General features: G+C 36.2%; 1 protein-coding gene across 7 annotated transcripts in view; it reads left to right on the forward strand.

Moving 5' to 3' along the window:
* TAX1BP1 (Tax1 binding protein 1) overlaps positions 1-26,531 on the forward strand; it is a 92,969-nt gene that overhangs the window by 52,266 nt on the left and 14,172 nt on the right. For 4 of the 7 annotated variants that reach the window (XM_064290101.1, XM_023544326.2, XM_023544325.2 and 1 more), the window contains 4 exons: positions 1,667-1,792; positions 4,555-4,626; positions 24,952-25,135; positions 25,503-25,651. In XM_064290101.1, the coding sequence (XP_064146171.1) occupies positions 1,667-1,792; positions 4,555-4,626; positions 24,952-25,135; positions 25,503-25,651 (531 nt within the window). The remainder of the gene's footprint in view (positions 1-1,666; positions 1,793-4,554; positions 4,627-24,951; positions 25,136-25,502; positions 25,652-26,531) is intronic. The other 3 variants (XM_023544327.2, XM_064290102.1, XM_023544328.2) reach the window with 2 other exon arrangements.

The raw sequence follows: 26,531 nt of genomic DNA on the forward strand, positions 1-26,531 counted from the left end.
ACCGTTTGTAATTTATTCCTCCTTGTGTCCCTCTCACCAGGTAACTGTTGATTTACTTTGTCACTTTTGTAGAATTTTACATGAATAGAACCAGTACAGTATGTACTTTTTTCTTGTCTCTTTGAACGTAATTATTTTGAGATTCATCCACATTGTTGCTTCTATCAGTAGTTCATTCCTTTTTATTGCTGAAGTAGTAATCCATTGCTTGGGTATGCCAGAATTTGCTTATCCCATTTCCCAGTTGATGGACATTTGAGTTGTTCTGAGTTTTTGGCTGTTACAAATCAAGCCACTGTGAACATTCAGACACAAGTCTTCTGTGGATATGGTTTTTTATTTCTCTTGGGTAAATAGGAGTGAAATGGGCAGATAATATGGTAGGTGAATGTTTAACTTTTTAAGAAACTACCGAATGGTTTTTTTTAGGGTGGTCGTACCATTTTACAGTCTCACCAACAGTGTATGGTTAATCTTTTTAATTCTAACCAATCTAATGAGTATGCAGTGATGTCTCATTATGGCTTAATTTGTATATTCCTAATGGATATTAATTATGCGCGCTTTTTCACACTCTTACTGGCCATGCATGTAATTTTTCTTGTCTTTTTAAAATTGCGTTGTTTGTTGTCTTACTGTTAAGTTGTAAGAGTTCTTTATTCTGAATGAAAGTTCTTTGACAGAAGCATGATGACGATTTTCTGTCTGTGGTTTGCTTTTCCATTCTCTTAATGCTGTTTTTTGAAGAACAAAAGTTTAATTTTGATGAGGTAGTTTATCAATTTGTTTTTTTTAATGTATTATGCTTTTTTTATGTTCTAAAAAACCCTTTGTCTGATGCAAAGATGTAAAGATTTTCTCCTATATCATCTTTTGGAAATTTTACATTTAGGTCCGTGAACCATTTTGAGGTAGTTTTTGTGTCTGGTTTGAGGTATGGTATATATGGTATGGATATTCAGTTGCTACAGCATTGTTTGTTGAAAAAAACTTTGAATTGTTCAACGTATTTTTAAACTTTTTCACCTTGGACAAAAATATTTAAAAGGAAACTGGTCTACTTATTGGCAAGACTTGTAACTCGTTCCCTTTGACTTTCTGGGTTGTAGAGAAGAGCAGCGTGTAAGAAATCAAGCTAGAGATTGTCCTGGTCAGGACATCCTAGAATTTTTTTAAATCAGTGCCTGGGAACAGCAGCATTATAAATACTTAATTTTTATTTCCTCCCTCTGCATAAGTAAAATATGCTTATTGTATAGCATTATGGCATTTTGAAATAAAGAACAGAGATGGTAAAAAAAGCCCCCTTAATCCTTGTTACCGAGGATAAGAGCTCCTGAGCAACACTGACGTAGACACCTTATATAATTGACTAAAACAACCGTTAACACAAAAATGGAATTATACTATATGTGCTTTTTTTGCAATTTGGAGTTTTCAATTAATGTATCTTGATAGTTTTTTTTGTCAATTTACTTCATTCTTTCAGTGTATATTGTATTTTGTGGATATAAAATGATATATCCAATCTTCCACCGATAAACATTAGGTTAATTCAATTTTTATACTGTTACAATAAACCTTCAGCATATCAGTATGTGTTTGTGGAGATGTTTGCTATATGAGATTTAAATTTTTGGCGGGTAATTATACTGATTTCATTTAGGATGAGAAAACAAAATGCAATAAATATGCTGATGAACTTGCAAAAATGGAGCTGAAGTGGAAAGAACAAGTAAAAATCGCTGAAAATTTAAAACTAGAACTAGCTGAAGTAGAGGACAATTACAGAGTAAGTTTAGTACTCATTGTATGTTAACTTGAGACATAGTGCCTGATAGTTTTGAAAATGTGTTATCTGTAATTTTTATCTGGTATGCAGTTTTAATATGAATAATTGAGACAGTATTTTCTTCTGTAAATAAAAATGTACTCTGGATTTAGTTATGTTGAATATAGTTCATTAAATATTAACTGAGAAAATAGATACCCATGTGTGCTGCCATTGTGGCTTTAATTCAGTGGATTCCATCAGTATTAAAATTGTTTATATTAGTATTGCTGTTTTAAAAAAAGGTGAAAAGTGATCGTTTCACTGTCCTCATGTTCTCTTGAAAACAAACATGAATGTGTATACAGAATTCTTTTAGAGTCTTGATATTTTTGGGGGAGTGTAATAAAGGATCAGTAATTTTTAAAATATGCTAGGATTTTTAAAATTTATCACCCATATGTGTTACTTGTCCTAAATGAAATACTGCAAAGTAAGAGATACCATCTTAATTAGTGAGAACTATTCTTGCCAATGTAACGTTAAGCGACAAACAAGCCCAAATGGTAATTGTTATCTGTTAGAAATATTAGAGGGAAAAAACAGCAAACTGTACCTAATTAATAAGAAGCTGTTATTCCCTCTAAGGAATAAAGTGTAATCTTATGTATTTTAAGAAGTATACATATAAAATTTTCTTTTCTTTTTTTTTTGCTGACTGGAAACTGGGAAGTTTTAAATAATTTACCTTTGCTGTAGCTGGAGTCCTGGCAGCACAGTGGTTAAGAGTATGGCTGCTAACCAAAAGGTCAGCAGTTCTAATGCATCAGCTGCTCTTTGGAAACCCTGTGGGTCAGTTCTATTCTGTCCTACAGGGTCGCTATGGGTTTTTTTTTTTTTTTTAATACTAATTTTACCTATAATTTAATTCTTGTATGTAACCTTTTTTTTTTTTTTTTTAATGACACTAAAAGTTAACTTTGGGTTTCTCCCATCAGGGAGTAGAGTGGGTAGGTAGTTATACTGGTGGTCCTGTTTTATCATCATACTTTTAAATGAAGTTTTGAAACATTTATTTCATGACATTATTACTGTTTTGGGGATCCCTATGGGTATTGTTTTGAGTAGCTGCTAACTTCCCTTATAATTTATCAGGTGTGAATACTGAATTTTTTATGAAATTTTTTTTCATGTTGATGAGAAAAAAATAATTCAGTTAATTATTCATTGAAGTCTGTTATGTAGAAAGCACTATATTAGCTATTATGTGGGTGATCATATAAGGCACAGCGTTATGCATAAATGTAATCCCGTAGGGCTTGCTAGAGATGTAATGGTGATAGTTGCACTTTCACGTACATCACCATAGTCTGAGACCTGCGAGCAGTCTCGAGTAACAGGTCTTTAATATGGAGTAGCTTAGACTTGAAAGATAGGCTGAAGCTGAATTTTGCAGGACCTAAGGTACACTTGGAGCCCCGGCTGCGCAGTGGTTAAGAGCTATGGCTGCTATCCTAAAGGTCGGCAGTTTGAATCTACCAGCCGCTCCTTGGAAACTATGGGGCAGATCTTCTCTGTCCTGTTGGAAAGTTATGAGTCAGAATCAACTCTGTGGCAACAGGCTCTGGTTTTTAAGGTACACTTTTTTGAGTGCTAGTTACTGTTAAGAATTATGTAGGAGAAGAAGGACACAACCAGAACGGGGCTTTTTGAAAATATTTCAGTAGCACTGAAGAGGATTTACAGAAGGGCAAGGAGTTCGAAGGTGAGGAAATCAGTTAGGAGTATTCGTAGAATAAATTTATCAAGGCTGCTTTTCCTTGGGTACTTTTTTTTTGATCACCTACCATTGAATAGGAAACCCTGGTAGTATAGTGGTTAAGAGCTACATACAGCTCCTAACCAAAGGTCAGCAGTTCAGATCCACCAGGTGCTCCTTGGAAACCGTATGGGGCAGTTCTACTCTGTCTCATAGGGTCGCTATGAGTTGGAGTCAACTCGATGGCAACAGGTTTTTATAGGTTTACGCTTGAGTAGGACATGAGTCTAGAATGGAAATCTTTAAAAGACATCTTTAGGGAAGAACTATTAAAGAATGTTTTATCTGTATTTGTATCTACAGTGGTTGTGCTGTAATAAGTGATCAGTGTATGGTTGATAAATAAATGACTTGGAGACAAAGTGTTGGGGAGTGGAGGAAGAGAAGAAGGAAGAGTGTTCTAACAGCTTCTGAGCTTCAGTCACTCTGAGATTAATGGTATCAGTTTAAAAAAGAAAAATAGGTTTGGGACATTTTGCCCTCGCATTGCAGGAAGGACAACAATGAAAACATGTCTAACCATCAATTAAAAAGGCAGAATTGGAACCTGGGAAAGAGAGAGGGTGGTGCAGGTGTTAATATTTGCAAATTATACCCAGGGAGGTGATAGTTGAAGGCATGGAAGAAAGTAAGTTTTCAGAGAAAATAGAGGAAGCCAAAGAAGAAACTTTGGAGAACACCCATATTTGTGACTGGGAGGACACAAAGAAGAGGATGCAAAAAAAGGGCCTGAGAGGATTACAGTATTGGTGCAATTTCATATAAACCAAGAGAGGAGCTTTAAGAGTAAGGGGAAGTGGGTCAATAATGGCAAATACTACAGAGAAATCAAAAGAGTAAGAACTGAGAAAAGTATATAGATTGAAGTAATAAGAATTGTTTGGATAGAATGGTATAAACTAGATCTCAAAGTATAAGGAGGGAATAGATAATGAAAAAATTAATAATTTCTTTCTTTCTTTAGCTTCAGTTGGCAGAGAAAGACAAAGAAATAAATGGTCTAACTTCACACTTGGATAACCTCTCCAGGGAGAAGGTATTGAACAATGTTCTTAAAAAAAAAAAAAAAAAGTATAATATGACACTGTAAATAGTAATACAAATTTATGAAGAGTTGCACATTTTACAGTGCAGGGGAAGGTGGTTTTTTAAGAAAGTTGAATAAAAACTGAAAGAAATGTTAAAACTCAAGTGAAAAATATTTTTAGTTACATAATGTTTTTTAAATACTGTACTTTAAAATATGAGAAAAACATTGAAATGTTGAAAATTATCAGTTTGATCTTGGTTACATATTATTTATTTAACAATAAATGTTATAGCGTTCAAAGTAAGAAAAACTGAAATTAAAAAAATCATACATATTGTATTTATCTGATTTTCTTTTGTAATAGGAAGCATTTCAGAAGTTGTTTAATGACTTTTAACATAATGTAACATTCAAACAGAACATGAAAAGTAAAAGATGTTATACTGCAGCATTTCTCAAAGTGTGGTCTCGACCCTTGGGAGTCCCCAAGCTCCTTAGGGGTCTGCAAAGTCAAAACTGTTCTCATAATAATACTACAACATTTTTTGCTTTTTTTTCCCCTGTACTGTGTTTGCACTGTTGGTGTGAAAGCAGTGGTGGGAAAATTGCTGGTGTCTTAGTGTGAATCAAGGCAATGGCACCAAATTGTCTTAATAGTTACTGTGTTCATCACCACTGTACACTTGCAGTTCGAAAAAAAAAAGCCAGTTTCACTTAAGATGATGAGGCAGTAAAATATTAATTTTATTGAAGCTTGATCCTTGGGTACAAGTCTTTTTAATATTTTGTGAAGTGCGATGGTTGTCTTAATGTAAAGCCCTTGTACAGTTGAGGCGCTAGCTGAATTAGCTGCTTTCTTCATGAACACCATTTACTTTCTTCATTGAACACTATTTACTAACAGAACCAAATTTGACTACTCAGACTTGAGTATTTGGCAGATAGTTTCTCAAAAATAAATGAAGTGAGCCTGTTATAGTATTGATAGTATTTGTTGCCAGTGATAAAATTAAGCTTTTAAGCAAAGAATTTTGGAAAACTTGTATCTGCCGCCATTAGCTTACAGACTTTTCTAATGCCATGTGTGGTAATGTTAAGATGGTGAACTTTTAAAAATATTATATAGTAAAATGTGTCAGCATTTGGAAGACGTACCTATCTCAGTGAACCACTATCTTCCAAATGACCAATGTACGATGTTGCAAAATCATGGTAAAAGATCCTTTCACACTGCAAGATAGACCTCAGGTTGGATGGAGTTACTGTGAGAGTTGCAAAATTCTGATTTTTCTGCTTTGCCAGTTCTTGCATATTCGTCACTTGGCATTCTACTATATGGAAGAACCTTTTCTTGGCCCTCATTTATTTATGTATGTATATGTATTTTTTATTTATGTGTAGGTGTCTGTATTAATCAGGGTTCTCCAGGAAAACAAACAGTAGGAGAGTATATAGATATGCATTTATTTTAGAACAGATCTATATTTATATATGTATAGATATTATACACGTGTATATATATTCACATACATATGTGTGTTTTTGTATTTAAGTATGTATTTCAAGAAATTTGTTTACAAAGTTATGGGGCCTGGAGGTCTGAAATTTGTAGGGCAGGTTGACACGCTGGAAACTGAGGGAGTTGATGTTGCTGTCTTGAGGCAGAATTTCTTTTTCTCTTAGGAAGCCTCCATTTTTGCTCTTAAAGGCTTTTAAACACTGATTGAATGTGGCCCACATGCATTATTGAGGGTAATCTTCTTAAAGCCAACTGATTGTAAATGTTAAATATGTCTACAAAACACCTTCACAGCCCACCTAGGTTAGCGTTTAATGGAATAACTGGGTACTGTAGTCTAGCTGACACAAAACTAACCACCATAGTCTGTTGTGTCTGTCTGTCTCTATCTTTCTACCTGACAGTATAAACCCTTTAGTTAGTGGATTAAACCCAAACCCATGCCATCCAATCAATTCCGACTCATAGTGACGCTATAGGACAGAGTAGAACTGCCCCCATAGGGTTTCCAAGGAGTGGCTGGTGAATTTGAGCTGCCCATCTTTTGGTTAACAGCCAAATGCTTATAATCTATTTATTGTACTAATTTGATGCTCATGTAGTCCCAGGTATGGTCAGTGAGAGTTCTTTTGTTTTAAATATCTTACTGGATTTTGTGGTGAAAGTTTACAAATTAGGTTTCCATTTAACATTGGTTACATTTTTCACAGTAAATCAGCATTCTCATTATTTCCATTCCGATTGGTCTGTCGCCCTTAATCTAGCTTCCCTGTTCCCCCATTACCTTCTTATGTTTGGTTTAGGGAAAATGTTTACCATTTGGTTTCATTTAGATGATTATTTAGAGAAGCACAGTACTCATGGGTGATATTATTTTATGGGCCATTTTGTCTTTTAGCTGAAAGGTGAACTCTGGGAGTGCTTTGAGTTTTTGAGTTCCAAGTTTAAAGGGTGTCCCAGGGCGATAATATTGGAGACTCATTCAGTTTCTTCTGGTCCAGTAAGTCTGGCCTTTTTTTTCTTTATTTAAGGAATTTGAGTTTTATTCTACATTTTTATCCCATTCTATCTGGGACCATTTAGTGAGTCCCTGGTTGGAATAATCAGTTGTGGTAGTCGGACACCATCTAATTCTTCTAGTCTCAAGGCAGATAAGGCTGTTGGTTTGTGTAGATTATTAGTTCTGTAGACTAGTTTCTTCTTTCCTTTCACTTCGGACAAATAGAGACCAATAGTTTTGTCTTAGATGGTCGCTTGCAAAATTTTCAGACAGACAAAGCTCTTTAAAGCTGGTTGCTAATATGCCCCAGTGTCAAAAGAATATTGTTGATTTTTTGAGCACTTTCTTTCTGGTACTACAAGATATTTAAGGCTTGTCTTGTACCTCTCTTACCTCAGCCTTGGAATTGGCCATTTCTGTAAGAAGCTCTGGTACTATTCTGGAATCAGTTGTTTCTCCAAGGCACTCTGGCTCTTTATGGTATCTAGAAACCAAACTCTGTGCCCTAGGTGTGCTCTTTGTTACTGGTACTTATTGCATCTAGACCCTTTCAGCGTACAGAGCTAGGAAACGTATTTTAGATGTCATGATTTGTTCCAGTCCAACCCCACAGGGTTCTACCTTCTCCCATCTCATATTTGCATCTTCCCCTCTTAGAGCCCTCGTGGCTCAGTGGTTAAGAGTTCGGTTGCTAACCGAAAGGTTGGCGTTTGGAATCCAGCAGCTGCTCCTTGGAAACCCTATAGGGCAGTTCTACCCTGCCCTATGGGGTTGCTATGAGTTTTCTTCTTCCTTAGGGTCGCTATGAGTCAGAGCTGACTGACAGCATCCGTTTTGGGGTTTTTCTTCCAAAGTGAGAATACTGGCACCCAGCAACATCAACACATTCATTCATTTACTAAATTCAGTAGTACACATAAAATAGTTTCAGAATTGCTCCAGCCATATCACTATGAGAAGAAAACCTAAGAAGACAGTTCAAGATTTGTTTGTAATTCTGTTTTTTTGCCCTCTAAGCTAAAAGATGTATTGTCAGTGTATTGAGTTCACATGTTCCGTGTGTTAGTTTTTCTGTTTATCTCTCTCTTCCTTGCAGTGTGGTCATGTTATTCATTTGAAATACATATGGATACTTTTGTTTCTATTTGGATACAGCTTCAGATTTTATTCTTGTCGATTTAATATTATTTCTTGGATTGTAAAACATTAAAGCGTTTCCCTGAAATCTAAAGTATACAGAAAGTATAGAGAAATATTACTTGTTCCCTATCCCTCCACTCCACCCCTCCATCCGATTTATACTTTGTTTTTGCAAAAAATAAACATGTTTTCTTATTTCCCCCTCTTTTTTTCCTGAGAAGTTAGCCTGTTGTATGCTTTTTTCAATTGAAAGTATATCCTGAAATTCATTTCCTATCAGTTCATAGAGATCATCCTTAGTCTTTTTTTTACAACTCCATTGTGTGCTCATACCATAGTTTATTCAGCCAAAGTCCTATATTTGAGCATTTAGGTAGTTTTTAATATTTTACAAATAATGTTGGCAATGAATAATCTTATGCATGCATATTTTCTAATGTTTGGAGATATGCCGTCACAATAAATTCCTAGAAGTGAGATCACTGGGCAGAAGGGCAACAAATACATGTGTAATTTTATTAAATATTGCCAAGTTCTCTTCTACAGAGGTTGTACTATTTTGCATTCCCACTAGCAGGGTATGAGAAGTACACTTGTTTCCCCATACATTGGGCAGTCAGGCTTTCTGATTGTTGCTGGTGTGATGGATGAGAAATGGTATCTTAAGGTAGTTGTAATTTTCACATGTCTCTTATTGTGAGTAAAGTTGAGCATCTTTAATAGCACGTTTTTTGTGAGTTGTTAATGCCTTTGGCCCATTCTGTAAGAATTTTGTTTTTTTTCCCTCAGTTTTCTTTAATACATATTTTTTTACTCTTATCAGAGAGATTGGCTCTTCATCTGTGATGTACGTAGCAAGTATTTTCTCCCAGTTTGTCTCTTTACTATGTTTATAAAGTGCTTTTGCCATGCAACGCTTAAAAATTTTTATGTAGCCTTTTTTTTAAGGCGTAGTGCCAGGACTGACCGGTAGTGTCAGCATCACCTTGGAACTTATTAGAAATGCAGATTTTTGGACCCAGCCCCAGACTTGCTGAATTAGAAACTCTGGAGGTGGGGCCCAGAAATAGGTGTTTTGACATGTGTTCCAGGTGACACATGCACAATCCAGTGTGAGAACCACCTGTGAATATATTACATCTGAATTTTTAGTTTTCGATACAAAGCATTTCCCAATGCCCAGGCTATATAGAAGAATCCATTCGTGTTTTGTTCTAGTACTTTAGTTTTTTCTTTTTTAAACACATTTAGATCTTTTATCAATTTGGAGTATATTATTGGTATATGGCATAATGAATGGGTCCAAGTTTCTCTCTTTCTAAGTGGCTATTCAGTTGTCCCAACCTATTTATGACCTGTCCATTTTTGCTCCAGCGATTTGAGATACCCTTTTCATCATATAATAGATTTCCGTATGTAGTTGAATCTATTTCTGTACCTTGTATTCTATTTCATTGGTCTGAATTTATATGCCAGTACCAAACTGTTTTAATCATAGAGGCTTTTAATATTTTGTAGAGTTAGTCCCTTCTTGTAACTCCTTCTTTTCGTTTTCCTAGCTTTTGTTGTATGTTTATTTTTCTCATATTGTTGTTTTTTTTTGAGATTGCATTAAATTTATAAATTAAGGAGAACTAACACTTCAATGATATTATATTTCTTAACTAAGAAAACGGAATGTGGGGTGTCTTTGCATTTATTCAAGTCTACTTTTGTGCCATTCAGGTTTGGAACAATTCTTAAGTTCTTAAACATCTTTTTGTTGCTCTTCAGATGAGGCTTTTTCTTTCATTAATGTCCTAACTGGTTATTATTTTTGAAAATGAAGGCTCTTGAATTTTTGATAGCTTTTAATTTTTATATACGGTAATTTCAAATTCAAGTTGAAAAAATAGTACAGTGAACAGATTCTTTTTTTAATTTTTGTTTTATTGATGTAAAATATATATAGCAAAATTTTCATTTTAACTTTTTAAGTGTACAATTCAGTGGCCTTAATTACTTTCCCAGTGTTGTGCAGTTATCACCACCACCTATTTAAAAAACTTCGCTCATATATTCTTTACCCAGATTTACCAGTTGTTTATATTTTGTCTCATTTTCTCTTCTTTCCCATCCCCCCTGTAATACACGTTTTCTTGAACAATTCCAGTGTAAGTTGGAGCCATTGTGGTACTTTGTGTCCTCTTACATAACCATATTAAAAAAAACCATATTATAGTTAGCAAATTCAGGAACTCTAACACTGATGCTGAGACAGTGTTAACATCTGATCCATAGTCTGTATTTAAGTTTTATCCTTTGTTGCTTTTTTCTCTGTGTTCTAGGATCTAATCCATAATCATTTGGTTCTGTTTTTAAATTTCCTTTAAACTGGGAGAGATTATATTATAGACTGTCTTTGACTTTCTTAACTTTGATTTAATCGTCACTTTTTTTTAAAGAATATAGGTCAATTATTTTATGTAATGTCCCCGAATTTCAGTTTGTTCAATGTTTTATCTTGATTAAATTTAGGTTGTGCATTTTTGGCAGGAATACTACAGAATTTGTGTTTTTCTGAATGTTGGTAATGTTAATTTTGATCACTTGGTTAAGGTAATGTGCACCAAAAGTGAGTATTTTTTCCCTTTATGTTTAATAAGTAATTTTGTAGTGAGATGCTTTGCTCCTCATCAGACATTCACCCAGTAGTTTTAGCATCCGTTGATGATATTCTAACTTCATCATTCCTTCTATATTGATTAATTGGAATTTTTCTGTAAGAAAGAGCTTTCATTCCCTTTTGCTCGTTTTATCTATCTATTAGCTATCTATATCAGTGTAGACTCATAGATTGCTGTTGTATTTAGTGACTTATAATCCATTACTGTTGTCATCTTGATGTTGAGATTGTCTCAGATTTGACTAGTGAAAGCCCCTTCAAACCAGCTCCAACCATACAAAACCAAATCTGTTGCCATCCGGTTGACTTTGACTCATAGCATCCCCATAAGATAGAGTAGAACTGCCCCATAGGGTTTCCAAAGGAGAGGCTACTGGATTTGAACTGCCAACCTTTTGGTTAGCTGCCAAGCTCTTAACCACTGCACCACCAGGGGTCCTCAAACCAGCTTCAGTGTTCTTTTACTATGCCCCCATTATTTGAGCACTCGTTACTTTGTGTTGCAAAAAGATGTTCCAGCATCATCTTGTACTTTTCCTGCCCCAGCCTGGAATCAGTTATTTCTCCAAGGAGCCCTACTCATTTTAGTGGAGAATGGAGTATAGAAACCAAGATCTGGGCATTAGGTGTATGCTCATCACTTCTAAGCCAGCAGCAGTCAGAGCTAGAAAAAGTGTAGATATATCTTACACTCTCTCGTATAAGTATTTAAAAAATCATGAAGCCAAGGTCAGCCACATGGCTGCACGGTCCCTGTGGGCGGTTGGGTGGCGAGTGCCCAGAGATGTATAGAAGACACCAAGATATTTGGAATCCAGAGTTTCTGGTGGAGGTGGCAGACATTTTGGAGAAGACTACAGAATGCATTTCTGGAGAAACAGAGGCTGGGGACCAGAAGCTCCGTCTCTAGAGAAGGTCTTCAGGCGTTGTCACTTTTAGAAGCAAAGCTGAAAAGTTTGTTTGCCAAGCATGGCCTGGAGAAGATGACACCCATTGGGGACAGATAGCCTCATGAGCAGAGCATGAACTCATTTGTCATGTGCCAGCTGATGTTGGGGTACAGCCTGGTACTGTGGCATTAGTAAGACAAGATGGTTACAAACTTCAGGGCTGTACTATTACATTTGCCCAAGTGGTAGTGGAGTCCCAGAGAAAACTATGAATGGGCCTTCAAGAAGTGAATACTCTTCCTGGAGTGCAGTCACCTGTGTTTCTGTTATTTATTAAACTAGGCTTGTATTATTTAAAAAAGAAAATCATGAGTAAATACTGATACCTCCAATTCCAGTCCAACACTACAGCATAAAGTCTAGTCTTCTCCCTTTCCATGTCATAACTCCCTTCTCCAAAAGTTAGGAACCTGATCTCATCCTCTGTATTTACTCAAATGTTGAATACACAGAAAGTAGTTTGAGAATTGCTAACTCATATCACTGTGAAAAGCAAAAGGCAGACCTTCTAACGAGAGTCCAACTTTGGTTGACAGTTTTTTTGGGGTGTGTGTGTATGAAATTTACACATTCGGTTATCCCATGGCCTACTGATGAATGTTTGACAACTGCCTTTCTTGGGGGGCATGGAGGAAAGAAGCTTTAAATTGTAGCATTTGCTGATTTATGGTACTCACCATGGCCAGTTTCAAGCTACCAATGTGATAAAGTTATAGTATTAATTATATGGCTGTGTAAAGAAATGACCCAAAACTTAGTGACCTAAAACAACCTTTTTGCTCTCTCACAGTTCCTGTGAGTCAGGAATCCAGGTCCAGCTTAGCTGGGTCCTGTGGCCTTGGAGCTCTCAGCAAGGCTGCAGTCAAGGTGTCAGCTGGGGCCGCAGTCATGTCATGGATGTGGATCTGTTTCCAAGCCCACTGAAGTGACTGCTGCTAGGGTTCAGTTGTTTGGGGGTGGTTGTTACCCAGTACCTCATTTCTTCCTTGCCGTTGGCTCAGTTCCTTGCCATTGTGAGCCTTTCCATAGACTAGCTCACAGCATGGCTGCTTGCTTCATCAGAGCAAGCAAATTGAGAAAGAGTCAGAGAGTGTGTGTGAAGAGAACAAGATGGAGAAGTCACAGTTTTTTGTAACCAAATTCCAGAAGTGACATACCATTACTTTTGTCTGTTAGAAGCTTGTCACTAGGTCCAGCCGACATTTCAGGTGAAGAATTACACAAGAGCATGAATTCCAAGAGGTGGGGATTATTGGAAGCCATTTCAGAAGCTGCGTATCACAGTGACAAAGTAAAATACATTCCTTTGTCAGTAAATACTGTAAGAAATGTTAGTAATTCACGGTTTCATAGGCAACTGCTTTGAGAGTGACAAGTGATGGAGCAGCACTTTGAATACAAAATAAATTTAAAAAATTCTTGGTTGCGATTACAGAGATAGCAGTACATGTGAAGATTCATTTACCATATCATTTATAGGCAAGTCACTGCAACAAAGAACTTAAATCCAGAAATGCACAAGATGCTTATCAGATGTCATCAGTGTGGTTAATTTTATAAAAAACAAGTCATTTAATATATGTAGACTCCTGAGCATTCACTGTAATGAGATAGGGAATGAAAAATCTTTTATAATATATAGAGGCTCTGGTTATCTCAAGGTAGGGTATGTTATGAAAGCATTGTCACCCTTAAAAGATAGCTTGCTTTTTTTCTATATACTAAAGGAGAATGCTACCTAGCAGATTTCTTCTTAAGAAAGTAATAAGCTCACTTGATCTCTCCCTTCAAGGTAACCGATTGCATTCTCATACTTTGAATAAGATTGTAACTACTTTTTGAAAGAAATCTGTGCCCCAGGGACAGCTATTTAAAGATTCTTGGGGATGTATCCATGGATACTTGATTTTGTTGCCGAGAACAATATAAGTGCGTGTAAGAACAAACTGTCTGATATCAGGTAACGTGGAAATTTACTAGCAATATTTAAACAAATACCTTTGTGTAATTGGTTGATAAGATTGAAAAATAAATATCATGATTTAGTAAACATAGTAAGCAATGCATTTCTTTCATGAGAATCTATCTACAGTATTTTTGTGAGATATTTTTTCAGCTATTTTAGCCTTTAAAACCAATTATTGAAATAAACTGAACTGACAACTAGACTTTCAAATATACAGATTAGTATAGTATATATTAGGAGCCTTGGTGGTGCAATAATTAAGCGACTGGCTGCTAACCAGAAGGTTGGTGGTTTGAACCTACTGGGGCCCCGCTCCTTGGGAGATAAGACCTGGTGATCTGCTCCCGTGAAAATTACAGGCTAGGAAACCTTAACGGGGCAGTTCTACTCTGTCACATGGGGTCACTATGAGCCAGAATCGACTTGATGGCACATAACGACATAAAAACCAAAAAACTGAATCCACTGCCATTGAGTCAATTCCGACTCATAGCGACCCTATAGGACAGAGTAGAACTGCCCCATAGAGTTCCAAGGAGTGCTTGGCGGATTCGAACTGCCGACCTTTTGGTTAGCAGCCTTAGCACTTAACCACTACGCCACCAGGGTTTCTATAACGAGATAGTATAATTTTTATTTATGTATATATTTGGAGCGCATCTTCTTCACATTTGTGAAGAGTAGTCTGGAGTTTGGAGACCTGAAGTCAAGGCCGCTCTTAGATCTCCAGTCTGGACTATATGGCGTTAGCTTCCTAACTGGTCTTCTACTCCTTGGTTCAGTTAAGAGGTTTCTTCATATAGCAGGCAGGGTAATCTTAAAAATGTACATCTGATCATGACCCTACCTTGCTTAAATCTATTTAATGGGCCTCGTGTTGTACTTAGGATAAAATAAATTCTTAACATATCCTGTAATATTTTGTATGATCTGGCCTACACTTATCTATTCCTCTCTCAAGCCTTAGTAACCTGTTTCACTATCCTCTAGAGTGGAGTCTAGCTTAGTTCTCAAACTTGAGCTTGCATCAGAATCACCTGGAAGGCTTGTTAAAACAGACTTCTGGACCCCACCCCAGAGTTCCAAGTTTTTTAGTAGGTCTGGAGGGAGGCTTGAGATTTGCATTTTGACCAAGTTCCCTGTGCTACTGGTGAGCTGTTCTAATCCTTCGGGTTTTACAATTTACCAATTATTTTCTTGTCTCTGGGTTTTCGTTCGTGTCCTTTGTCAGGAATGTTTTTTCTTACCATTGTTTATTATTTTGTTAAACTTTTTGGGGAAGGGGAAGAGTTCAGACATGAGTAGAGAGAATTATATAATGAACCATGTTGTACTCCTCACCCAGCATCAGTAATTGTTAGCTCTTGGCCAACATTACTTTAGCTATTTCCCCATGATCCTCCCCACCACATTTTTTAAAGTGTATCACAGACTTTGTTATTTTCCTCAAAATATTTAACTATTTCTACCACTTTTGAATTATCCTTCAAGTCCCAGATTAAATGATGTTTCTTCAGAGGGCTGCCTTTGACTTTCCAGACCAAATTAGGTGTCTCTATTAAGCTCGAGTCTGAGGCCTGTGATTTTATTTCATGGCACTTGTCATATTTGTGGGAGCCCTGGTGGTACAGTGGTTAAGGTGCTTAACTGCTAACTGAAAAGTCGGAGGTTTGAAGCCACCAGCGGCTCTGCGGTAGAGAGATGTGGCAGTCTGCTTCCGTAGAGATTTACAGTCTTGGAAACCCTATGGGGTTGCTATGAATCAGAATCAACTCGATAGCAGTGGGTTTGGTTTGGTTTAGGTCAAAATTTGTAATCACATAGTCTGTGTTTTTGTCCAGTGGCTATCTCCTCCACGTAATTGTAAGGGTCATGAAGACAGGGATTGTCTATTTTTATTCCCTACCGTACACATAGCCTGTGGTGTAGTGCCTGATGATTGAAGTTAAATCAATATTTGTTGAATGAAAAAATAATGGGGCAAACTTAATTTTTAGCATTTGCTTCTAAAAAATCATTTGGTAAATGTACTGAGACCAGCAGTTTTGGTGTCATGTAACACCCTTCCTTGTCAGGCATGCAATAGGAAGTAGGCCAGTTGTTCTTTACTTCCTATCTCCTTGAGCTGTTCTTGATTTTCTTGCTGGTGTCACCATAGTTTTTATCACTTTAAGACTCATGGTATTCATAAAAATTGCTATTTCAATAATTTGCTTAATGTTTGTCCTCTCCCTCAATGTTCTATCTCAGAACCCTCACCCCTACCCCCAAGCCTCCATAATATTAGAATTAGGTCTCCCTTCTTCACCATGGAAACTGAGATCACAGTGCTCGGCATGTAGGAAGTGATCATTAAGCATCAGTTGAGTGAGTAAATGATGAATAATAATTTGTAATTTTGCTAAGGCACAAATTTATATTACATGTACTATTTAGCTGATAGGTAACTGCTGCATATGAGTGGTAGGCTTTGCATTTAACACTGAGTTCAGCGGAATATGCAGATCCTAGTAATTTGGCCCTCATAATAAATTTTTAACATTTTTTATATTTTTTACATTTTTATTTTTTTTCTTACGAATGAGGACACTGTGGCTTAGAAAAGATATGAGACTCATCCAGGGTCACATGACAGCCATGAGACCTGAATTGAGATTGTTTAACTGAATATGCACCGTCGTTACCAGTCTACCAGAAACTTTCTTGTTCCAGATATTTACATGACTCACTCCCTTTCTTCTTTCAGGTCTTGACTTAAATATCCTCTTTTTAGCAAGATCTTTCCTGACCATTCTGTTTAAAACTGCAAGCTCTTCCAGTACTCTTTGAGCCCCTTTTCTTATTTTTTTCCTCAACAGGATTTGTCACCACCTAACAAATACATGTTATACTTAGTTTGTTGCATCTTCCCCTTTCTAATAGGCAGGGATTTTTGTCTGTTTTGTTTATTCCCGAATCGTTAGGGCCTAGAATAGTGCCTGAAACTAGAAGTTGCTCGATAAATATTTAATGAACAAATGAGTTAATAAAAGGATTCATTAGTTTTTTTTTATTGTGTTTTTGGTGGAAGTTTACAATTCAAATTAGTTTCTCATTCAAAAATTTATACACAACTTGTTTTGTGACATTGGTTGCAATCCCCGCAGTGTATCAGCACTCCCCCCCTTTCCCTTTCAGTATTTCTGCCCCTTCCTGCGTTTGCTTTTGGGCAGGTGTTGCCCATTTGATATCCTATACTTGACTGAACTAAGAAGCACATTCTTTACATATTATCATTTGTTTAAAGTTCTGATTTTTGGCTGAAAGGTGGATTTTGGGAGTGGCTTCAGTCCTGAATTAGGGTGTGTGGGGGCCATAGTCTTGGGAGTTCTTCCAGTCTCTGTCAGACCAGTTAAGTCTGATCTTTTTTTGTGTGTGTGTGAATTTGTATTTTGTTCTACATTTTTCTTCCACTCTATCTGGAACCCTCTATTGTGATCCTTGTCAGAGTGGTTGGTGGTGGTAGCTAGGCACCATCTGGTTCTTCTGGGCTGGTGGAGGTTGTGGTTCATGTGGTCCATTACATTAGTCCTTTGAACTAATATTTTCCTTGTGTCTTTGCTTGTCTTCACTCTCCTTTGCCCTCAACATGATGGGACCAATAGATGCATTTTAAATGGCCGCTTGCAAGTTTTTAAGACCCCAGACACTACTAAGGAAGGTAGGATGTAGAACGTTTTCTTATGCGCTATGTTATGCCAGTTGACCTAGATGTCCCCTGAGACCATGGTCCCCAACCCTCAGCCCCAGTAACTCGGTCCCTCAATGTGTTTGGGTGTGTCTAGGGAGCTTCTGTGGCTTTGCCTTGGTCAGGGCGGTGCTGACTTTATATTTTGTTGTCTTTGCCTTCACCAAAGTTAACATTTGTCTACTATCTAATTAGTGATTTCCCCTCCCCACCCCTCCTCTGCCTCATAACCATCAAAGTTTGCTTTTTTCTATGTGTAAGCCTTTTCTTGGGTTTTTATAATAGTGGTCTCATACAGTGTTTGTCCTTTTGTGATTGACTTATTTCACTCAGCATAATGCCCTCCAGACACATCATTGTGTGTATGTATGTACCGTAACTTGTTTATCCATTCATCCGTTGATGGGCACTTTGGTTCCGTCTTTTTTGCTTTGTGAATAATGCTGCAGTGAACATGAGTGTGCACGTGTGACGGCTCTTTTTCTCCAGAATATATTTCTAGGAGTGGGATTACTGGATCATATGGTATTTCTAGTTTAAGGAGGCACCATATCCTTTACCATAGTGGTTGTACCATTTACATTTCCACCAGTAGTGCGGTTTTCTTTTATAACTAGCTTCTTAGTATTTTTAAAGTAACATTTGGTTTTTAATAATTTTTAGTAGTATGAAGTAATTTAGTACGTTTCTTAGTATTAAAAATCCTACTAATTTACATTTATTTAAAACCTGATAGCTTAAAGTGTTTATTATTTTTTCATGTAATTTCAAAACCACCATTTAGAATTACTAATTTTTTTTCTACCTTCGTACTATTTCAAATATTCTGCATAGGCCCCTTATTATAAGGTTGAAAAGGGAAGAGCAAATAAAACAAATATTTTAAAAGCAAAAGCAGTATACCAAATAATGATGAGAAAAAAGATTGTAGGAATACTTTATTAACTTTCCAGAGAAAATGAAAATGATTTAAAAATTTAGATGAGATGCTCTTGTATGTTGACAACCTGACTAGAGTTTTCTCAGTGATTGTTTCATTTTTCTACATTATCTCCTCCTTACCTGAGAATGGAAGCGTGACATACACACTTACCAGTGATGAATGGAAAATGCTTCTAATGAAGTACTGTTACAGTAGCCTGATGATTAAATAATAATGATCCAAGAGAACTGATTTTAGGAGAGTCTTGTTTGTTATTGTTAATTGCCATCGAGTCGGCACCCAACTCAATACAATTTTTTTACTTTTGCTAAAACTTTGAGGCTGTCTGGAACTGATAAGAAGGATAAGAATTATAATACTTTTGAACAGCTTGTTTCATAGTTTTTTCTAAGTAATTGAAAGCATTCAATGTCTGTTCTTTATTCTCACAGCATCCCTATGTGGCAGATAAGAGGAATATATTACTTCTCCTGTTTAACAGTTGAAGTACCAAAAACACCTTTAACTTGTCAAGTAATTTGTAGAACTTGTAAAGTGGAACCAAGGCCATCCAGAGCCACTTTGGGGCCTGGAGGAAAAAACAAAACCAACAAAAAAACCAAACAAACAGGTACCCTAGCAAAGGCAAACCAGCTAAACAAAATTTGGAACCCAAAGCTGGAACTGGAAGAGGGCTCTTAATAAAATCTCTTCATTCAGTTGTAACTTTTTATTTAAGGAAAATTGTAAACCACTGGTTAATATTGTTTTGCTGGGGGTAAGGTAGCCACATTTCATGTTGTGTGTGCATGTGTTTGTAGGTAGGAGAGCTCCCCCAGGTTTTCTGGACCATTATTGTGCCAAGGACCCTTTGACAGTCTGGTGAAGTCTATTTTCAGAATAATGTTGTAAATGTATAAGACTATATAGGGAATTACAAAGGAAACCGATTATAAGAAATAGTTATAAAAATATTCAAATTTGTGATAATTGTATATATGCTTATTTATTCAAATGTTAAATAAGGGTTAGCATGTCTAATTAGCATAATTTCAAAGTAGTGGTGGATATAAAGGATGTTTTCAAATGGCTGTGATGACTATAATATGAAATGAATATATCTGTGATTTCTGTCGTGACAGTCACAGCTACTGGCATTATTACTGTGGTATTTTTTGCTTACATTCATAATGGGAGAAAAATACAAATTTCAGTATAAGCTAGTGAAAAGATGTAGATTTTTTTCCCCATCTAAGTTCGTGGACCTCTTGAATTCTAAACGTGGACCTTTCTGAAGGGGTGCAGTCTGTGAATGCAAGTTTAAGAATACCTGCTCTAAAGTCCAAGCAGTATACTAACGTTTCAGAGGAAAGAGAGTTTAATCAATTGGATTTGCAAAGCAACCAAACCTTAACTCTTTCGTCAATATCCCCTGTATTCTTTTCCCCTGTAAGGAATCAAAGCTGCTTGTAACTGGTTCTGTTCTTACTCTGCATCCTATTTGCTGAAAATTTATTGTATCTTTTGCGGTATAAAGAGGAGAATTAAGTTAGTGTGAACTCTTTATTATGTTGGAATGCTCTATGAAGTTGTTTCACTGTACCCATGTATGTGTAAATCTTTTGATGAAACTTACGACTTCATTTAAGGAGCCCTGGTGGTGCAGTGGCTAAAGCACTCTCCTGCTAACTGAAAGGTTGACAGTTCAAACCCACCAGTCGCCCCTTGGGAGAAAGATGTGGTAGTCTGCTTCTGTAAAGATTTTACAGCCTTGGAAACCCTATGGGGCGGTTCTACTCTGTCCTGTAGGATTGCTGAGTTGAAATCAACTTGATGGCAACAGGTTTTTTTTTTTTAGTGTTCTAAACAAGGAACCCTGGTGGTGCAGTGTTTAAAATGCTTGGTAGCCAACTAAAAGGTCAGTGGTTAGACCCCACCAGCCACTCCGCAGGAGAAAGATGTGGCGATCTGGTCTTGTAAAGATTATGTCCCAGGAAACCCTATAGGGGGAGTTTTACGCTGTCCTATAGGGTCGCTATGAGTTGTAATTGACTGGATGGCAGTGAGTTTGATTTTGGTTTTATGTTCTAAATACTTGCCTTATTTCTTGATAGTCTTATGAGGCTTGGAGAGGGTAGTTAAGTGCTGGAGCTGATGGTTAAATTCGGGACCAGCCTGACTCCAGTTTACCACGCCCTGCAGCCTGCCTGCTTCTTGGCTTCTAGTTTCTAGTATGCCCAGTATAGCTTTGCTAGATTAATCTTACTAAGGACCATTTTTACTATGCTAAAGTTATGGTTCAAGAATGTGAAGGCCCATTCTTATATGCTCTGTGACATAGATTTGGCCCATCTGGCCTAAAACTTGTCCTTTTCAGCTACATCTCCTTCTACTCTTGACATGCATCCTATGCTCTAGCCATCTCATTTTACTTACCAAGCCCAAAATTTAATATTTCTCATGTGTTCTGTATTCTTTTCCCATGTTCTTTTTCTATATCTACAATGCTTTTCCTTAAGCCTGGTGAACATCCTTTAGGATCCAGCTTAAACGGCACATCTATATAGTCTTCCCTTGATATATAGTATTTCTGTTTCGACACATTGCATTTAAAGTTCACTTCTCTGCCAGTTCACAGTTCATTTATCTAGAATCCTATCTTCTGTTCCTTGCAGGCAAAATCCATGTCAGATTCATCTTTGTATCTCTAGTTCCAGGTATGATGTCTTCTACATAACGAGTGACATGCTGGATATCTTGAATGTATTTTATTTTTTTCTAAAATTTTACAAGTCTTAGGTGTGTAACAAGATTATAAGCTCCTGTGAGGTAGAAATGCCACCTTAACCTCAGAAGTTTGCCACAGGGCCTGGTACAATGATGCATGGGTATGTTATGGGTACAGTAAATTTACTTGTTTAGGAAGAACTTTTAAACCTCCTCAAACCTAAGTTGACTTGCATTTTTCATAATATTTAACAGTTTTGCTCAGTGTTGATGACTTATTCCATTTTAAGGTCATTTATACAGGTAAAAATCTGTTAACGTAGACAGTCTTATCTCTACTCCCAAGGGATGACAGTCAGTGAAACCAGATGAATTATACTTTATAGATTAATTTTTTTTCATCTTTTATATCCTTTGATTTTTTTAAAATGCTCTATTGAGGTACAATTTACATACAATAAAATTCACTCATTGTAAATGCAATTTGATGAATTTTGTCAAATATATATAGTCCTGTGATCACCATTACACTCAAACATTTGAACATTTTCATCACCCCAAAAAGTTACTTCATGGTCTTTGGCAGTCATTCCCTTCTAGTTACCCCTCAGCCACAGACAATGACTGATCTACTTTCTGTCATTATATGAAGGTTTGCTTTTTCTAGCATTTTATATACATGGAATCATGCAGAACTTAACCATTCACTAGTTAATGGACATTAATCCATTTACCAGTTCATAGACATTTGGATTATTTCCAGTGTTTCGCTTTCTTGAATAAATGCTGCTGTGAACATTTCTCGTACAAGTCTTTTTGTGGACATATATTTTCATTTTTTTTGGGTAGATACCTAGGAGTGGAATTGCTGGCTTATATGGTAAGTGTATGTTTTAAGAAACAGCCACAGTGTTTTCCAAATGGCTGTATCATTTTGCATTTCCACCAGCAGCGTATGAGCGTTCTAATTGCTCCATATCCTCACTAGCACTTGGTATTGTCAGTCTTTTTAATTTTGGTCATTCTAGTGAGTGTGTGGTGTTATCTCATTGTGGTTTGAATTTTACTTTTCATGATGACTAGAGATGTTGAGCATTTGTATATATTCCTTTGTGAAGTGTCTGTTCAGGTCTTTTACCTCTTTTTTTTTTTTAATTGGGTGTTTTGTCTTCTTGGGTTTGTTTGCATTTGGTGTAAGTGTTCTTTATATATTCCAGATATCTCTACTGGATAAAACTCCTTTGTTAGATATATTTTCTCTTAATCTGCGCTTTACCTTTTTATTAAAAAAAAAAATACTATCCTTAGAAGAGCAAAAGCTTTTAATTTTAAAGTAGTACAGTTCAACAGTATTTTTCTGAATTGTTCATGCTATTTGCATCCCATCTTAAGAAATTTTTGCTTAATCCAAGGAAAGGTTTTCTCGTATTTTTTTTTCTCTTAGAAGATTTATACTATTAGCTCTTTGATGATTAGATCTTTGATCTATTTAAAGTTAATTTTTGTGCGTGGTATGTAGTCGAAATTCTTTTCTTTTTTGGCATACATTGTTGAAAAAACCATTGTCTTCCTCCATTGAACTACTTTTCACCTTTGTTGAAAATCAACTGACTATATAGCACTGGGTTTATTATATAGTGTGGGTCAGTTTTTGGACTCTCTTATATTTTATGGATTCATGTTAGGGATTAGCAAGCCAGATCCAACTCTTAGCCTGTTTTTGTAAATAAAGTTTTATTGGAACACAGCCACGTCCATTTATTTATGTATTACCAAGGGCTGCTACAGCATAGGCAGATTTGAATAGTTGCTGTAGTGTCTCTGTGGCCTGCAAAGGTAAAAATATTTATCTGGCCCTTTACAGAAAATGTTTGTCAACCCCTGATCTATATGTTTATCCTTTTGCCAATACTGGAAACCCTGGTGGCATAGTTGTTAAGTGCTACGGCTGCTAACCAAAAGGTCGGCAGTTTGAATCCACCAGGTGCTCCTTGGAAACTCTATGGGGCAGTTCTGCTCTGTCCTCTAGGGTCGCTATGAGTTGGAATCAACTCGATGGCAGTGGGTTTGGTTTGGCTTTTCCAGTACTATAATGTCTTGATTTACCATAGTTTTATAACAGTCCTGAAATCAGATAGTGTAAGTCCTCCAACTTTGTTCTACTTTTGTAGAATAGGCTATTTTAGGCCCTTTATATTTCAGTGTACATTTTAGAACCAGCTTGTCAGTTTATACAAAAGCCTGGTGGAATTTTCATTGAGATTGCATCAAAAGTAATATTGTAAAAATGTCATCTTCCAGTCCATGGACATGGTATATCTATTTATTTAGGCTTTCTTTAAATTTTCACAGCAATATTTTATTCTTATTAGCATATAGGTCTTGCAAATCTTAACTTTATTCCTAACTATTTTATTTATTGGTGCTATATATTTTTTTTTACTATAAATGGAGGAACCCTGGTGGTGCAGTGGTTAAGAGCTCAGGCCGCAAACCAAAAGTTTGGCAGTTTGCATCCACAAGCTGCTCCTTGGAAACCTTATGGGGCAGTTCTGCTCTGTCCTTTAGGGTCACTATAAATTGGTATCAACTTGACAGCAACTATAAACAGAAATTTAAAAAATTTCATTTTCCAATTGTTTGTAGCTTATAGAAATATAATTGATTTTGTGTACTGACCTTGTGTCCTTCGACCTTCCTAAATTCACTTAATTCTCCTAGCTTTTGTAGATTCCTTGGGATTTTTTGCATATGTGATTATATTTTCTGTGACAGTTTTACTTCTTCCCTCCCAGTCTTAATCTTAATTACTCTTACCTTAATCCACTGGGTAGAATCTTTAGTGCAGTGTTGAATGGAATTGGTGAAAACAGACATCCTTGCCTTACTATTGATTTTAGGTAGAATCATTTTAGTATTTCTTCATTAAGGTCAGCTGTTTGGTTTTTATGATAGCCCTTATCAGGTTGAGGAATTACCTTTTTACTCCTAATTTGTGGAGATTTAAAAAAAAATTATGGATGAATGTTGAATTTTTAAAGTGTTTCCTTGGAATGTGTTGAAATAGTCATGTTTTTTTCCTAGTAACATGATGGCTTGCATTGATTTTTGGGTATTAAAATAATTTAAATTCTTGTGATAAAACCCACTTAGTCATGATGTATTAATTCTTTTTTTTAATATTGTTGGATTTAATTTGCTAATATGTTAAAGATTTTCGAATCAGTATTCATTAGGGGTATTGGTCTATAGTTTTCTTCTGAGTCTTTGGTTTTGGAACCTGGCCTCATGAAATGAATTGCGAAGTATTTTTTCCTCTCTTTTCTGAAAGCATTCATGCAAAATTAGTTTTTGGTATAATTTCTTAAATGTTTGATAGAATTTACTGTTGAAGCAATCTGTGTTTAAAAAAAAATTTTTATTAATAGCCACGTTTTAAGAGGCTCATAGTTTTCCCTTAAATTAGCTCTACGAAAAGGGCACTTTTTTGGCACAAATAAATTTGAAAATACATTGGGCATTATCCTACTTTCTGACTTTGTTATACATGGAAGGAGCATTTATAAGAAGTTGAGAGCCATCTTTTCCAACTGCATACTTGAAACATGCTAGGGAATTAATTTTATCATTATATTTTGGCTAAATGTTTAATGCTGTCTTTGTTATAAAATATTTTATTGGTCTGCTTATTCACCTTTATTTTTGCTACTTGCAGGAAATTAAAAGGAGTCTAGAAAATCAAGCAGAAAGGAAAACGGAAGGCCAGAATTCCCGAAGTCCACAGCAGGTCTCACAGTGTCTCAGCACGTGCTCAGAGCAAACCGGGCATGTTCCTGCAGTGCCAAGTAAACAACCAGTTCTGCAGTATGGTAATCCTTATGCAGCACAGGAAACCAGAGGTCATTGAAATGTTTTTGGTTTTAGGTTAGCTGGACCTGGAGATGTTTTTGCTTCTATTTCAGTGGGATTAGAGAAATGTTGTATAGTCAGCTGTAACGGAGACATTATTTTACCTGTATAACATGCAGTTTTCACGTTTAACGCAGTAACTGGACTCGTCAAGAAGTGATGTACCATTAATCACAATAGTCTTATTTGTTATTGCATTCTCATCTTTAAAAATCACTTGGGTTAAAAAGAAAAACATCTATTTTTTTTAATGTTCCAAAATGGTTCTTTATATCCTGTTCATCATATTATTTTCTACATAAAGATGTTAATTTGAGTGCCACGTTTCACCCTACCCTTCCAAAATTTTCATTGCAGATGGAGCAGATGGTGCTTTTTATCCAGATGAAATTCAGAGGCCACCTGTTAGAGCACACTCTTGGGGACTGGAAGACAATGTTGTCTGCAGCCAACCTGCTCGAAACCTTAGTCGGCCTGATGGTTTAGAAGACCCTGAGGATAGCAAAGTAAATTGACTTTCCATTTTCTGAGCCTGCCCCTTTTATTTATCTTCTGTAGCGAGAGATGCGCACACTCCTGTGTACACATCATTGCTTGCTTGCTTGCTTGTTTTTGGAAAAGCTGGCTAGCGTTTAAATTTGAAAAAAATCAACCATAAATATACTTCAGATGTATACTAACTAAAAGATTAAATTCAGAGAATGATCTCAGAATATTGTAATTATCAGATTAATCTTAATCATACTTACTAAGTAATTTACTATATTCTTTTGAATATAGATGTATCAGGCTGGAGGAAGCAAAGCGTTAATGACAGTATTATGCGTCAGTATGTTTATTTTCAATTTAGCATTTATATCCTACTTTGAATTTTTAAACTCATGATTCTCTTTAGCTAGAAAAAATAGAGTATCATACAGTCGTTCTCTTTTTCTTAGAAATGTTATTTTAGACATCTTTAGTGTTTATGTAGCATTTTTAATTCTCTGGCAGCAACACAATACCAATGATAATTGAATTAGTTTGTGTAGCTTGTCATGATTTTTAAAAATTGCATTTAAGAGATTGCTTAACTATTTAATAAATAGGTTCTTTTCCCCGTAACAGCTCCTTTTGGATTTCCTGTGCATTAAGATGAATTTAAAAGAAATGCTTTATCGTGCTCTTTTCACGTACAGAAGTACCATGACCTGTTTCTCATTTAATCTAGTGTGCTGCATTTAATTGCTATTAACCTTTGCAGAAACTGATCAGTGTTCAGACAGGCATGATTTTAGCCCTAGTGCTCGATACCCATAATGGAGAAAAATGTATTTCTCCCTCCAGCCTTTTGGCCTCCTGTGTCCATTCCTGGGGATAATTAGGAAAACTGTCAGAACTTTTGTA

This window comes from Loxodonta africana, chromosome 8 (assembly GCF_030014295.1).
Source record: "Loxodonta africana isolate mLoxAfr1 chromosome 8, mLoxAfr1.hap2, whole genome shotgun sequence".
NCBI lineage: Eukaryota > Metazoa > Chordata > Mammalia > Proboscidea > Elephantidae > Loxodonta > Loxodonta africana.